We start from the raw sequence: 15,322 nt of genomic DNA, 5'->3' as shown, positions 1-15,322 counted from the left end.
CCTGTTAATGTAATCATGATCTGTTATACACAGATCATGCCGTTCCACCCCAGATGTATAACACACCAAACTAATTTGCAACAATTTGTCTCTGTGCAAAAAAGACAGTAAAACAAATCTGTTTATTCAAAAAACATTCACTGCATCTTAGGATTCTAATTTATGGAAACACAGGTGTAAAACTAATGGAAGAACTGATATCAGGAAGATGCGAGCAGTAAATAATGCTAAGAGAAATCCTGCCTCACACTTATCCGGTCATTATTCCTTAAAACAGCATAAATGAAAAGAATAGTGACCATCACTGGACTGCAAGGCATCAGGGAAACAAAAGTGGAAATAAAGAAAGGAAAAAAAAATATATCTATAAAGCAATAGAACTGTTGATCCTAGAATTTTCCACTCATAACGTCTGTCATTGGCAGGGGATCATTAAAGATTGCCACCCTGGAAGACAATGAATGTCAGGTATAGCCTCCACTCCTGTGCTGATGGAGAGCATCTTCAGTCTGATGAGGAGAGTTCTGAACCCTACAAGACATCTTTAATCTCCTGATTTAGAATCCATTGTCCTCTACCAGTTGTCACTCTCCTGAAGAAATGCAAGAATGCTGCCAAACACTGAAAAACAGACAGCTGCAGCAAAAGGCTATCAGAGGCAATCTGGAGGTGGTCTGCCAACAAAACACTTAAATGTTAGTAAAAAAAAAAAAAAAATCTCTCTCCAGGTTCTTCTATTATTAATTAAACATTTTCTGGTTTCCAAGAAGAAATGCTTGCTCAAACACGTCCTTGAAACCAGACACATCAACACCATAAACTTTCAAACTAACGTCAAGGGGCAGCTCTCTGGCAGCAGAAAATACCATGCTTGGCACGAGAGGAGAGCTGAGCACTTCTTTGTGCAGTCTGAGTGGACTAGGCCCAAGTGGGGCACATTTAATGCTACAGCCAAGTATGATTTCCTGCTCTTAGATATAGGGTGAATATTTTGTACCCACCTACAGCCAAAAGCATGGGCAAATGGAAGCCAGCATGGAGGGTCAGCATGTCCTAGCCTGCTTCTGAGCCACCATTCACCTAGTAGCACAGACAAAAACAGACACTAAGTCTAAATCACCAAATCAACAGAAACTGCTATCCATTTCCATGGACTTTTATTCAAGCCTGTGTAGTCACACATTTGGGATGAAACTCTCCAGCATCACAAGGCCTTACAATTGCATTAAAATTGGACTTTAAGTTTGGGACAGGCTCTGTGCTGCTATTACAATTAATGTAATTGTAAGGCTGTGGCAGTGCAGGCCATGCAGTAAGCACAGATGTGTTGATCAATAGCAGAACAGGCCCTAAAGCAATTTCCATCCCTCAAAATGGCAGTGATTTGCAAAACACTGAATGATGAATTCTGCAAGAATGACTGGTTTAAGCGTTAATAAAATCATAACTATGAAGTCTAACTTTTCTGCTGGGACCAAAAACCATATGACATCTGGAGCAGGCTGGAAACTAAATCACAGAAGAATCACAAACTCCCCCTTCAGTGGGGTCAGGACTCCATCTTAGGCAGGTCTTTTAATCATTTCAGAGCAAGGAATTCCATGCAAGTCCTTTACATTTCAATCTATTGCCTTCATCACTCAAGCATCCATCCTCCCAAGGACTCAGAATGTTGACCCCCATGTAAACCCTGAGCAGAGCTCCTGAGTAGAACGTTCCACTTTTTGTTGCATTACTTCACCCAAACAAACACTGCAGACAAGATGCTTTCCCTCCTATTTGTGGATTTTCACTTATCCAAACATTTCTTTCTCCCCACATTAGCACAAGCCTACCCATTTGCAATATAATAATTTTTGTAGTATAACTTCTAAGTTGGGAAGAAGTAAATTTAAAAAAAAAGACAAAGAGCAAAGAAAGATTTCTTGGTTAAAATTTTTGTCAATGGAATATAAAGATTATAATTTATTGCAGATCACAGCTTGTCCTGGTTTCAGCCAGGATGGAGCTGGTTTTCTTCGCAGAGGCTGGTGCGGGACTGTGTTTTGGATTTGGGATGAGAAGCTGTTGATAGTGTGCTGATGTTTTGGGTTGCTGCTGAGCAGTCAAGGACAGTCCAGCTTCTTGTGCTGGCCTTCCAGCGAGCAGGCTGGGGGTACACGGGGAGCTGGGAGGGGACACAGCCGGGACAGCTGACCCAGACTGGCCAAAGAGATATTCCCTACCATACGACGTCATGCCCAGTACATAAACTGGAGTTGGCCGGGGGGCGGAAATCACTGCTCGGGGACGGGCTGTCGATCACGGGGTGGTGAGCAATTGCTGTATTGGGCATCACTTGTTCTTGTACTTTCCTTTGTTGGTATTATCATTGTTGTTTCCTTCTTTTTTTCTGTCCTATTAAACCGTGTTTATCTCAACCCACGAGTTTTTTCTCAATTCTCTTCCCCGTCCCACTGCGGGAGGGGGAGTGAGCGAGCGGCTGCGTGGTGCTTAGTTGCCGGCTGGGGCTAAACCACGACACAGCTATATAAACAAATGATGCTGTCAATGTAAAATTAATAAGATAAAGACAGTATTTTCATAAGTTTTCGCCAACGGCTTTAAAATAAGGTCACTCGGATATTGCAGGAAAGAGCTTGGTTTCAGCCTACTGCTATACAGATTCATATGCTGGACTTGGCCATGTCTGTGTTAAATGAGACTCTGTCTTCTTTTTGTTACAGAACTTTCCCCCATTTTGAAACACAGTGAAATATGATATGCAAAACCTGCACATTCACCAGTTTGTCTGTAAATTTTTTTCACCCAACTCCCTGGAATACACAAGTCTTTTCATATACAATCACATTCCACGCAGTTAAAGTGCACATTCATGGAAAACTATACCAGAAGTCATGTTTTACCCTATAAAAGACTAAATTGACACTGAATTGCTCCTTACTGGTAACATAGCTATGCATCCAAATTGAAGTCATTGTCAAAATCTGTAATATAAATTAAAAGTTCCCATTGTTATTTAAGGAAAAAGAAAGGAAAAGAAGAAGTATTTCTTCCTCTTTTTTCTTTTCAAAATTAAATATACTGGCAAACTTTCTGCAGCAAACTCTGCTCCTTTTTGTCTTAAAGGGAACCTATTGCTCAACTGAATTGTTTTCCCTACCTTTTTACTTGAAGAGACTACAGCCAGGGCTGTATATTATAGCTATGCTATATTTAGAAGCTGGATAGTAAAACACATAAATAACACACTGAATAAAACATTAAGACATAAAACGAGCTAAATAGAACAAAGGGCTAAAGCTTATTGCACATTAACCATGTCTGACCTGTTGAAATACAATAGGACTCATAATTCTAATTAGTAAAATGCACACTTATGATCTAAATCAGGAGAAAGCAAGTGCAGCGCCTGTCTGCGGCTGTGCGCTGGAGCCCCTCTGGCAGCCTTGCAGGGCCCTCTGGTGGAACTGGGATCCGTGCCCGAGGCAACACACCAGCACCGCTAGGAAGAATGATGCTTCAACCCAAAAAGAAGAGGAGAACCAGAATCCTGTTTTTTCCCTTTTTCCTTGAAAGCAGCAATATTTCTAATACAAAGCTGCATTTTGCAGAAACACAATTCACTTAAGTAGATGAAGTCCTAGAGCCTGTGTAAAGGGAGGATTTCTTCCTCTGACTCCTAGGAGGACATGATTCTGCCCACAAAGTCCTTAAAGTTGTGAAAACCTGCAACTGATGTGGAACAATCCAGTCTGCTATCAGACCACCTGAAACCAAAAGCATGATCAAGAGGTATTAATAGGTCTGAATTCCACCTGACAGTGACATTTCACATTCAGAGTTAAAAAACAAAAAGCAGACTCAGGGGGTCCTGAAGACCAAAACATCATCTGATACATGCCTCAGTACATAAATTGCTATTTTGTGCATAAAGGAGCAACGTTCTGCTTGGATGTCCCCAGTGTCATTTATGCCCACCTGCCACTCAGCCCTGAGTCCAGTCCAACAGCATCACTGAACCCCTTATTCGTCCTTCAGATGAACTGTGTCATTCATTTCTTCTTCACCTACTGCCTGCTTTACTGATAACGCACTCCACACTGACAACTCATCAAGGTTTTACCTATCATAGGCTGCTATTCCTCTATCCCTACCTAATGGAGAGCAATGAAGCATGTAGTTTCTCGATGTGTTAGTGGTCACTAGGTTGGGGCGGGGGAAGGATCCTTCCACTCCTCCAGGGTACTGGCTTCTCTTTGCTGTTTGGGACACAGAAAATAATTATTAAACATCTAGTTCATTGCATACCCTCTGTACTGCCTTCAGCTGATCTGGTTTGCTGTCCATCAAGGGTACATCTTTGTTTCGTATAATACTTGCCACTACCAAATGACAGGAGGTCTCTTTCTGTGACAAACAAGTGACTTTAACCATCCCACTGGTAGGTTAGTCCAGCACCTCTTCAGAGAGCAACCAAAAAAAGTACAAAAAAGAAGAGACAGACGCATTCTGAAAAGACTGCTTAATCCCTGACCAATAGCAAGGGCAGAAAGGGAGCAGCAGCAAGAAGGCCCTTTGTCTTCTGGGTCAAGCACACTGCTGCATTGCTCCTACACAAACTGAGCCTCTCCATACATCTGTCTCTCCCTGTTCAAGAACCAACCAGAAGAAAACTAAGGAGAACACTCATGGAGTCCCAGAAAATAATCTCAAGTCCCAGTTCAGGCCCTGCTCAGCAGAGCCTACAAAAGAAGCTTCTCTTTCACATTTTCCATGTGATGGAAATCACTGGTCTTTTGAAAACCAGCTAGGACCACATCCTGGTTACTGGAGATCACATCTAAGATGCCAGGCAGCCAATCGCATATTTTCAGCTGGATTTCACTAAGCTTTTTACCCTAAGATGTAGGGTTTACAAGACCTGAGGCTGGTGATAATTCTATCATGAACCCACTTCCCAATCTCTACGGTCATGCATATTCGACTTGCCATTGCCATGTTTTAACAAGACTTCTCCCATTTAACCTCTGATAACCCTGTAAATTAAACTGTCTGCAGTGCAACAAGGAATAAACTCCATGAAAAGAAGTTGCTATTTATGCCTCCAGTTGGCTAAAAGACCAAGCTGCCCCAGTGCACTCCAACACACTGATTTACCCCTATGATCTGCATCATCCTGCAGGTACAGTAAGCAAGCAAACCATTAGGGTTAACAGTGAAGTCTTCACTTGAAATCACAAAGAAAAGAGAAAACATGAACTGAGTAAGACAATTCAGAGACAAATTTGGCCCTGCTCTAAGCTCCAGATGTTTATTAAATATATGTTAATAATAATAGGCTTTCCAAAAATCTAGACCCTTCAGCAAGCAGAAGGAGGCTGGAAGCATTTCAGGTGAGCATCATCACATAAAAATAAAACACAGCAGCCTCAAAAAAGCCAAGCTGCACTGCTAATTCATGACAGAAACTGCTCAGCTGCCTATATCAATTCATGGTCTGCAAGTCCAGTCTCTACGTGAGGTGACCCGAGGAAGTGTCTTTTCAATGCTTCCTCATTTGTGGATCCTGACTTATAGCAGCAAGGTGAAAACAAATCTTTTCTGGTACTAAATGTATGTTGCTTTATTCAGCACAGCATGGAATTGATAGTTATATCAGTATCAGTTAGGTACTCTGGGAGCCTGAAATACTGTCCAATTTCAAATAGCTATAGTAAGGTCAGTGCTTATGCTTCCCTCAGCTATTGTCAGTGCAAAAGACAAACTCTTCAGAAAAGTAATTCAGAGCAACAGAGTCAGATGAATATTCTGAAGAGCCTTCTCTACATAGAATTACAGCAAGCCTGCTGAAATAATTTGCATAAGCAGCATCTACAGTGACCTAATGGTAATGAGAAGGAACATTCCTTCTCTACCTTTTGCCTAGTTAACTCTGCCAGTCAAAGCAATTACAGTATTCGAATGAAAAATAGGCTGCGGTCTCCAAGCTGGGCTCAAGATCCAAACTGCTTCAAAGCAATGGCAGGACTGGTTGCTAGATTGAACAGTCTCTTTCTCCACTAACAGTTATTTGATGGTGGTGAATATTTTGCAGAACAAAAGAAAGCACCAGGTCTGTCTCACACTTTATTACAGTGAAGAGGCCCTTTTTGTCAAAGGGATTGCTCAATGGCATTCTCTCCCACTTTTCAGAAACAGGATGGTTATTGGGTCCTTAAAGGTCCTTGAAGATCTAGTCTCTGTTCCTGTCTGAATATTGCAAGGACAGCTGTCAAATGGCATTCTTTCAGGCACCATCTAACATGACCAAAGTCAATAATTGTCTTTTCCCAGATTAGGCTCCCTAAAAACAGCAGTATTTTGAAAAGAAAAAAAGTCAATCCCCACTTTTCATCTTAAATTCTATTGTCTGTTCTTGGTTAATAAACTTTCTTAGCTTTAATGAGTAAGCATTTTTTCCAAAAGTGACTAGTGATGTCAAGTACATAGCTTGAAACACAGCAATTTTCAGGAGCAGACACAGCATGTTCTTAAAAAACAGCTCCTCCTAAAGCATCCCAGGCTAGGCACCTCATGCCTCATAAACAGCATGTACTTCCCACCTCAGTACGTACCTGTCAGGTTACAGCTGCTTGATACAGGACAAAACCTTTGCCAAACCCAAAACTTGAATTCATCCCTCTAATGTGCTTTGGGACATTTTACTTCGAAAAATGTTAACATTGTTTATTGATTGCAAAAATTTTCTCTCAATTGCCATCCAAGAACACACTAATCTGTATTAAATAAATGAGACTAATTATTTGCTTTCCACAAAACAGGCTACGCTAAAAGCTCTAAATTATTTGCTTTTCTGAAAAACAAGGCGTTGTCTTGTTCATACATCAGATTCCATCACAGATCTGATCATACATTAGAAGGTCAATCTAGGTGTTGTATCAAACAGCAAAGATAAGATGAAGCTGGGAAATGCAGACCCCTTGAGGAGAGCCCCCCCCAAGCCCTCTAAACGCTCTACGGTGCCATATGTCAGACAAGGAGAGCCGGAGAATCAAAAATGGGGTGACTGTTTCATCTGCTACATGGAATCATAAAGTGGGATGGGGGTCACTACAGTGTACACAAAAGAGAAGCTCATGTCTGGAGAAGAACATAACACCATAGTCTAAAAAGGTACATTAAGGCTCCAGCTTCAAGGGTGTCTGTTTGAAAAAGAGCTCCATAATCTGACCAAACTATTCATGAAGAACAGAAGCTTTCTTTAGCCTACCAGAGAAAGTACTGTACGCAAATCTGCTGAACAGTTGAGCAGCTTGATCGTGTTTTACCGTACCTCTTTGTTATGGGGGGAAAGAATTCTTGGTGTCAATTAAAAGTATGCAGTCAAGCATTCTGAAATGTTATGTTAAAAAGATTGTCATAATTTACATAGCACATAACAAGTGTTCATCATATGAGCACACAACACTGGATCACTACTGCCTTATTACAGGTATTTCCCTTAGCTACACATGCAAAGTGCATCTTTAGAAGACAAAAATAACATTTCTTTTGACAAGACTTCCCTGAATGACAAAAGCTGCAGAAGGCTGTTCTCCAGGTTTTGCTGTGTAGTCAGCTCTGAAATGCTCTGCTAAGCAGCAGCTGTTTACAGGAAAGGTCAAGAGGGCCTAATTAACCTGTTGTTGTGCATAGACCCCCTTCCTCAGTGAAGTGATTCAACTAGTTTCCATAACAGCTACCTGCAAAATGGTAATACGGATCATCCTCTAACACTACATTCACTGGAATCACATTATGGGCTTTTACTGTGACATGTCAGTTATTTTCCGTAACCTGTGACTGCATTTTATGGCAAACACATGAGTGCTAGACAGCACCAGGGAATGCAGAGCTGGTGATGGGGTAAGGCAAGGACGTGGTTTGTGTAGGTCTTCGGTACACACACTGCTGATGTGTTCTGAGCACGTAGATAGACACAGCAGCTATATGCAGGTCATAGTCAGTCCTGCTTGCCAGGACTGAAGAGATTTGGTAAGCACAAGAGGAGCCTTCAGATCCTACCTAGACAATCACCAGAAGCAGCTAGGAAAGAAATCAATAAGCTGTCTCATCTGGAGGATGGAACTTCTAAGAAATGCATACCCACTTCCTAGCACTGAGCTGAAGTGAATGCTAACATTAGACCTGGACCCACAAGAGTCTGGCTCAGAGCTAAGAATATTACACATGGATTTAAGGCATTACACCTAATTTTAGAATGAGACTACATCACAAATAGCAAAACTTGCAGAAATCCCCAAGCCAGCATGAAGTGGTACTGAGAATGCAGCCATCTCATCATGATGTTGCAGCCAGGCTTTTGACCTCTCCTAAAAAGCAGAGCTCACAGGTGGTATTTTAACTTACCTGTTTCTTCTGAGATCAAAGGTGACACAGGACTAACTCAGCTATCCAGTTTTAGGACTTGCACTCACATCTTTGCACTAGCATTACTATATCTATACTTCTTTCTGCTTTCAAACTGATGTGTATGCATAGTCCTAGCACAAAGATATTGCTTCAAAGATCCAGTCTGGTATCTCTTCTTGAAGCTAACCCAGCTTCTTCTGATCTATTTCTGTCATTCATAACAAGATACTACATTGTGCCTGGGAGGTATACCCTACTACAGTGAATCCTCTTAAACACAACATCTTTCTGTTTGTCTCACTGTGCAGGTTAGGAAAAGGAGCATACCACAAGCTGAACTAAACCACAGTTCTGTATTTGTGTTACTTAGTGAAAGAACTGACTAACATAAGTCTGAGGACTTTGATCTATTGCCCACCAAAGCCGATGATACTGTTGTAAAGTCTCCTGATAACAACTGGATTAAGAGGGAGAAGATAAAGATACATTTCAGAGTATCTTTGGATAAGGATAAAGCAAAAGGACACAAACAAATCCCAAAGTCCTAGCAGTCATGAAGTCACTCCAAAACCTGTCTTCTATCTTCAGTATATAAGATTACTATCTTCAGTATATAAGATTACTAGAGAGAAAAACATGAACATTTACAATAACTCATTTCTTCTTGTTGTTGTATTTTTAACCCATTGCACCCATTACACATGTTGTCAACAGCCTCATCAATTATCCATTGCTAAGAAGTGGCCTCTAACATTCTGCAAGTGGTATTAATTGGTCTCAGTAGCACATAATGAGTTTAAAAGCTCCTACCTGTGTGCCCCCGGGGATGGTGGCTAGAGGCGGACAACAATTTACAGCAGACCATTAACACATAGACCAGAAAGAGCCAGTCAGATAGAAGCATTGATTTGGCACAGAATCTCATCCTAGAGGCAGAAAAGGAAGCAGTTGAGTGAAAGAACAATGTGAGTAGGGAATAACAAAAAAATTACATGGGGAAGGAAAAGCTGAAAAGATGCTAAAGAATAACTAATATGGTTTATTACAAGGCAACACCGACAAAACCGTATGCATGGTTTAGTTGGGATCAATTCTTTGTTAAGCAGCTTCTATAATTAGAAGCAATGTAACGGCTATCGCACATCGTATTACCCACAAGCAGATATTTATAACAACATGTTATAAGTGCAATACATTTCTATGAACCCGAGATAAGGGGTTGGGTTTGTTTTGGGTTTTTTATTAAGATCCATACACACTCGAATTTAAATATAAATATTTATAAGCTGTGCTACTATTTTTAAACCGCACCTGCCTCAAAATCATGGAAACCTCACATAAAAATGTCCTTTTTACTTAATACTTCTCAGGACATATTTGCTAAAGCTATCAGCTCCCATGTAGCCATGCACATGAACTGGCTGGATCTCCCAGTTGCCACCCTGAAAGCACAAAACATCTGCTAGCTTTCCTGGACATCAATGAGTTTGCTGAGGGTTAAACACTCATGAAACCAGCACCTCAGTCAGATATGCTAGGACTCACTGCTCTGCCAGAGTGTTAGAAACTGCATTTCAGAAAACAGTTGTTCTAAAGAAGGTGGATGTTGTTAGTCTTATTCATGTTAGTGTTAGAACTAAGACCACAAATCCTCAGTAATTTTGCTGCAAATATCTACAATTAAATCCCTCAATAGCTTATGTTATGTTATCCATCATATAGAAAGGCAATCTAATCATTTTCTTAAACTCAGTTATGATGATTTATTACTTGTGTGATACATAAATGGGCATTATGCAGTTGAACCCTTAGATACAATGTTCCACACTTTCAGCAAATGCTGTAAGCAGGAATACATCAAATTAATTAAAGGCAATTTATAGATTTGCATAAATTGAAATAAATAACGATTTTATAGCACTGACTTTAGTCTGCAGTTAATCAGCAGGCTGGGATTTGGGCAAGCCTATGATAAGCATGTTTATTTGCACCAAAAAGTCCTTTGGGATCTTCTTTCACCTGCAGATTCCACTTTTGATTCTTCCAAGTATTTTCTAAATAATGTGTTTATTTGTGTATCTTTAAAATACCTAAGACTATCCAGCTAATCCAATATTCAAACACTGAATAGACTGACAGTTTAAAACAAACAAAACCAATCTATGCCTTAGACAGCTCTACTGTCAAAGCCAGGTGAAGCACTTGGATCCTGTTTTAAATTTGATAACCATCTACACATGAAACCAAACTAGATGCCGTGTTTTCTCATTTAAAAGTGCTTGCATAATTTTCCCTTTCCCACGTCACAAAATAATTTTGTTCTCTCATTGTGTCTGAATGGGAATGTTGATAAAGCCCAAACAAGTCACAAATGCACTTATTAATATGAAAAGTTAAGAGACTAAAAGCCTGTTGTATGTAAATATATTTTAGCAACAAACACTATTTTACACTTGAGAAAAAAAAAAAATACATTGGTAAAACCCCAGCACCTTCATCTGTCCTTGTAGACTTTACTCCAGCTTACAAACTTTTTTAAAAAGCTACACAAATATGCTAAAAAATAACTCACCATGTCTAAGAAAAAAAAAATTACATGTAAAGAAGCCGCATTTTAAGGACAAATTTGGCAAAAAGGTACCTTTCCTGGCTTTAGGAAGGTGCTCTGTTTCGAGCCCAATATGTTGCCACCCAGAATGCAAATGAACCAGTACCAGAAGAAACACACTAAGGCTCTTTTGCGGAAGTGTATAGGAGTCTTCCACAAGCATGGATCAAGCCCAGAATATAAAAACGTCACTGGTCCTTCCTACTCTACAAGTATCCTCTCATGGAGCATTCCCAGGCTAATTCAGAGCAGCTCCACTTCAGGTAATAAGCATGGACCTAATTGACCTCTTGCACCCAGCTGAACCACATAATGCTACTGCAGTTAATGGGATTGAGTTACTGTGAAACCAGCACAAATGTTATTATTGCTGTTGATCCAATATTAGCCTAAGAAAACTGGCCAGTAAGCTCTGAAATCAACTTACCATTTCAGGTTTTAGTCACCCAAATTTCCCCAGGTAACTGAACTTCATTTTCTTGAGGAGAGAGCTGAATTTAGCCACAGATTTCTTGCTCTCTCCATGAGAAACACACAGCTTGCACCAGTTACCCTCATGCACCAGTTACCACTAAATAGGAAGTTGTCATCATCTGCTCATCTTGCAATACCATCCCTCTGTTGCCCTAAATGCAAACACAGGAATCTGATCCAAGTATCAGTGGAGATCCCAACTCTGGTGTCACTCTGTAGTATCATAATGAGGACAAGGACCTTCCTTCAGGTTTCCTGAGGTGTGACTGAAAGCAGGATTTAACCCTTGGAATTCAATACCACAGATCAGACATTTTGAGCATGACCTTTCTGGTATGAGTTGATGGAGGGGACAGGTATTTAGCCCCAAATCATGCACCACATGCTCAACAGCTGCTATTTCAGCAGGTAAGTGAACCCAGGTGTTCCCACCATTCCCAGTGCAGGAGCAACACTGGTCTCAGCGGAAATGTTGTGAGCCGACCTAATTACAAAAGCTTTCCCAGATTATGAGTTTGACTCTTTTGAAGCCATGGCCCTGATGTTAGACAGGGAATGTGAAACCAGGTTTCATCAAGTTAACAGGGTAACCTTACCCCTTTGTAAGTATATTCAAGTCCAGGAATAAGTGTATCACTACAAGGCATCAACTTAGTTATATCCAAACTGAAAGGCTGCTAAAAGCATCCAGTACCATTAAAATGATACAACATTTGCAGGCTTTAGTCTGCCTTGCAGGTAGACAGGACACAAGTCATCAGCCCACTAATATAAAGAAATACAAGAGGATCTTTAAAAAGGCAGGGAAAAAATGAAATTTGGCAGACAGGTGCAGCAAGGGCTGCTGAGCCCTTCAGCATCAGTGGGCTGCCGCTTTCAGAAATGTCAAGCCTTCATTCTCTGTTGAATTCAAGTGGATATTGTTGCTAACCAGAACAGCAAATCTTCAGTGTCATTTGAAAGATAAAAAGTGTTCTTACCTTGGGGACTTTGCAAGAATTTTGTTCCAGTCAAACACAATTATTTCAGTGTGTTTTTCATAGTTATTCCAGATTCCCATTTGTGGCAGCAAATAAGCCTTTCTGCATTTCAGAGTTTTTCCTTCTCTTTGGGGACCTAAAAAGAAAGCCATATTACACTGCAATTAATGTCTGGAATGGTGCTGTGAAATAGATCTTCGTTATAAAAAACATTGTTTTACAGTGCCATCTACAGTGCAATCCAAGGCAAAAGGCAGCAGTCATATTGCTCTTTTCACTTGTTTCCAAGAACACAGAGAAATTGCGATAAGGCAGCTCTGAAATGTCACTACATTAACTAAAGGCAGAGTTCGCTATACTAGGGATTACAAATATAATGTGCACAGCTCCCTGTATCCTTATAACCATGAGTGCTCTCGCCACCTAACCGCTAAGAAAGCTGTAAGGTCTAAAACACCATCATAGCGCAAACAGATTCCACATGATTTCTTGAAACTTTCAACATTGTGAACAAGAGATTATTAAAGACAGGTGGAAAAATCTTTTGTTGTCTTCAAAAAGATTTGGCCAAGGCCCTTGGAGTCAGGATGCCTCAGAAGCGGAGGGTCTGTAGGGTCACATCCATAGGATCGTGTCTGTGTGATCAATGCATTACAGCACCCTCTGTAATGCTTTTGTCTCCACTTGCTTCCAGCATCACATCTCACACCCAACCCACCTATACCCAGAAGCTACACTGTGAAATCACTATGTGGAGACATTTCTGCAGCAGTACTGACACACATTCCACAGAATAATGAGCTCAAACACTCAATTTCATAGACATTTGAGTCTCTTTGCTTTTATTGTTTATATTTGTTCTCTCACTTCTATCCCTGGGCTCAACTTGACCTTCTGCTATTGAAAACACGACGCAGTGCAATTTGTGAGAGCAATAATAATGTGGTCTTCACCTACAGAGTGAGCACAATAACCTTTTCTCATCTTCTTCCACCACTCTTTTCATTTCACTCTTCCTTTGATCAATTAGAAAGTTGCTTTTAAGAAACACGAAATTACACTATCACATTGGAGGGCAAAGCATCTCTGGGGTCATAAAAGCACATAGGCAGACACCTTTCAGAAGCTTAGGACAGGAAAGCCCCTGGCTCAATACACTCAGCTCACTTCTGTTCAGAACGCCATGAGAAAATAGAGTAATTGCTGGAATTACAGAGGTACCAGGCCAGCAATCTATAATTAATCACATTTTACTCTGTCTTTCCTTTCCAATGTGGAGAGTTTCAGAGCAAGCCAAAATCACAACACAGCAGTTCTAATCAAAATAAAATGTAGGCAAAGAGATGTCTTAAGACAAAGCATTACCATCCCGTATTAATCCTTTCATCCACAAATACACATAAAATTAAAAAAAAAATCTGCTTTTTCTCTATAGGCCTTTTGAGGCACGCTAACAAACAGGCTTTTCGATATAGTATTGAATGACTGAAATGGTAGTGTAGTACATTTTTACCCATTTCATAATAGGACAGATAGATAAATATATTCTTACAGTGCTTTTGTAGAAATCAATATTGCAATATACTAACTTGGGGTTTAGTGCTTATCTGTTCCATAATTTTTATTACAGACAAAAAAAAAAACTGTGTAGATGCTGGTAAATACTAACTTTAGTGTAACCTGCTCTGTAAACACGTTAAACACACGTTAAACATAGGTAAAAGACAAGGAGGTACTGATTATTCTAACTCGTTCCAATTAAATGGATACAGCAAAAGCAGCAAATTATACAGCCACCAGCGTATCTTGGGGCTTTCTGATGCCTTCCAGGCAGCGATATTTCTTAAAAAAACAGGGTTGTTTGAGGGGAGTGTAAGGCAAACTCATACATCGCAATCTTAAGTCTGAGATTCAGCTGTTTTATGTCAGTAAAGGAGACAGATCAGAACCGAAGCAAGAGGCTCACCTGGTTAATAACGGAATAAAAATAATATAATAATAAAAAAGGAATTCCAGGCTTCTCATGGTGAAACTGTGTTTTGTGCCTGTTTTGTGATCGGTGGTTTTAATGCTGGTCCCTGCCTCATCTTAGGGCGCAGCGTTACTTTGGAAAGCAGAGATGCTTATTTGCAGGCTGCGCAAACAAGCGAATCGCTCCTGACCTCCTGCGCCAGGAGCTCTGCTGTGGCAGTCTGGCCTGCGAGGGCAGCTGCTCCCACGAGTGGGCACCAGCCCTCCCACTGGCCACCCGCGAGCAAACCCTGCGCCGCTTGAAACGAAATAAAAATCAGCGTCACCTCCCAAGAGGCGCCGATACATCTGACAACAACTGGAATTTTGTAGATGAAGTCCTTGACTTCCATGCAGCAGGGTTAATTTACACAAGGGGGATATGAACAGAAGTTACCCAAGGAAAACAATCTGAGGAAGGGGTCATTTTTATACAACGAGCTCTAGCCAGGAGGAAACTGAACCCCCACCACCACCTCAAGAAAAGCTATAGCAAAGAAAAGGAGGAAGAGGGAGCGGAGAAGGGCTCTGCTCTCAGTATTTACTCATGGGCTGGCCACGAACAACTCCTGCTTTGCACCTTAGTTGCCCCAGACCCCACTTCAAGCCACACAACCCTCCCGTGTCAGTATTTAGGGCATCCAGGAGCCCAAACAAAGACTGTGGGCTCTGGTATCCAACAGGAATTTCAACAGTCAGATCTGCAGCGCCTCAGACCCAGCACAGCCTGTCTCTGTGCCTCTGCGCTTGGGTAAAATGGGTATAAATAGCATTTTCCTATGCCAAAGAAGAGTTTCAAGAACAGAAACAATAAAGGTCTAAAGTTATTTGAAAA

The 15,322-nt window shown here is 40.8% G+C and overlaps 1 protein-coding gene across 1 annotated transcript in view; it reads right to left on the bottom strand.

Annotated features, from left to right (window-relative positions):
* FAM19A4 (family with sequence similarity 19 (chemokine (C-C motif)-like), member A4) overlaps positions 1-12,557 on the bottom strand; it is a 50,309-nt gene extending 37,752 nt beyond the window's left edge. The window contains exons 1-2 of the mRNA XM_010291276.1: positions 12,478-12,557; positions 9,226-9,341 (exon numbers count right to left, since the gene is read on the bottom strand). Coding sequence (XP_010289578.1) covers positions 9,226-9,341; positions 12,478-12,557 — 196 coding nt within the window. The remainder of the gene's footprint in view (positions 1-9,225; positions 9,342-12,477) is intronic.
* Between the last annotated feature and the right edge of the window lie 2,765 nt (positions 12,558-15,322).

Source organism: Phaethon lepturus, unplaced genomic scaffold, assembly GCF_000687285.1.
Source record: "Phaethon lepturus isolate BGI_N335 unplaced genomic scaffold, ASM68728v1 scaffold13967, whole genome shotgun sequence".
In the NCBI taxonomy this organism is placed as follows: Eukaryota; Metazoa; Chordata; class Aves; order Phaethontiformes; family Phaethontidae; genus Phaethon; species Phaethon lepturus.
This window is presented reverse-complemented; position numbering and strand designations above follow the sequence as displayed.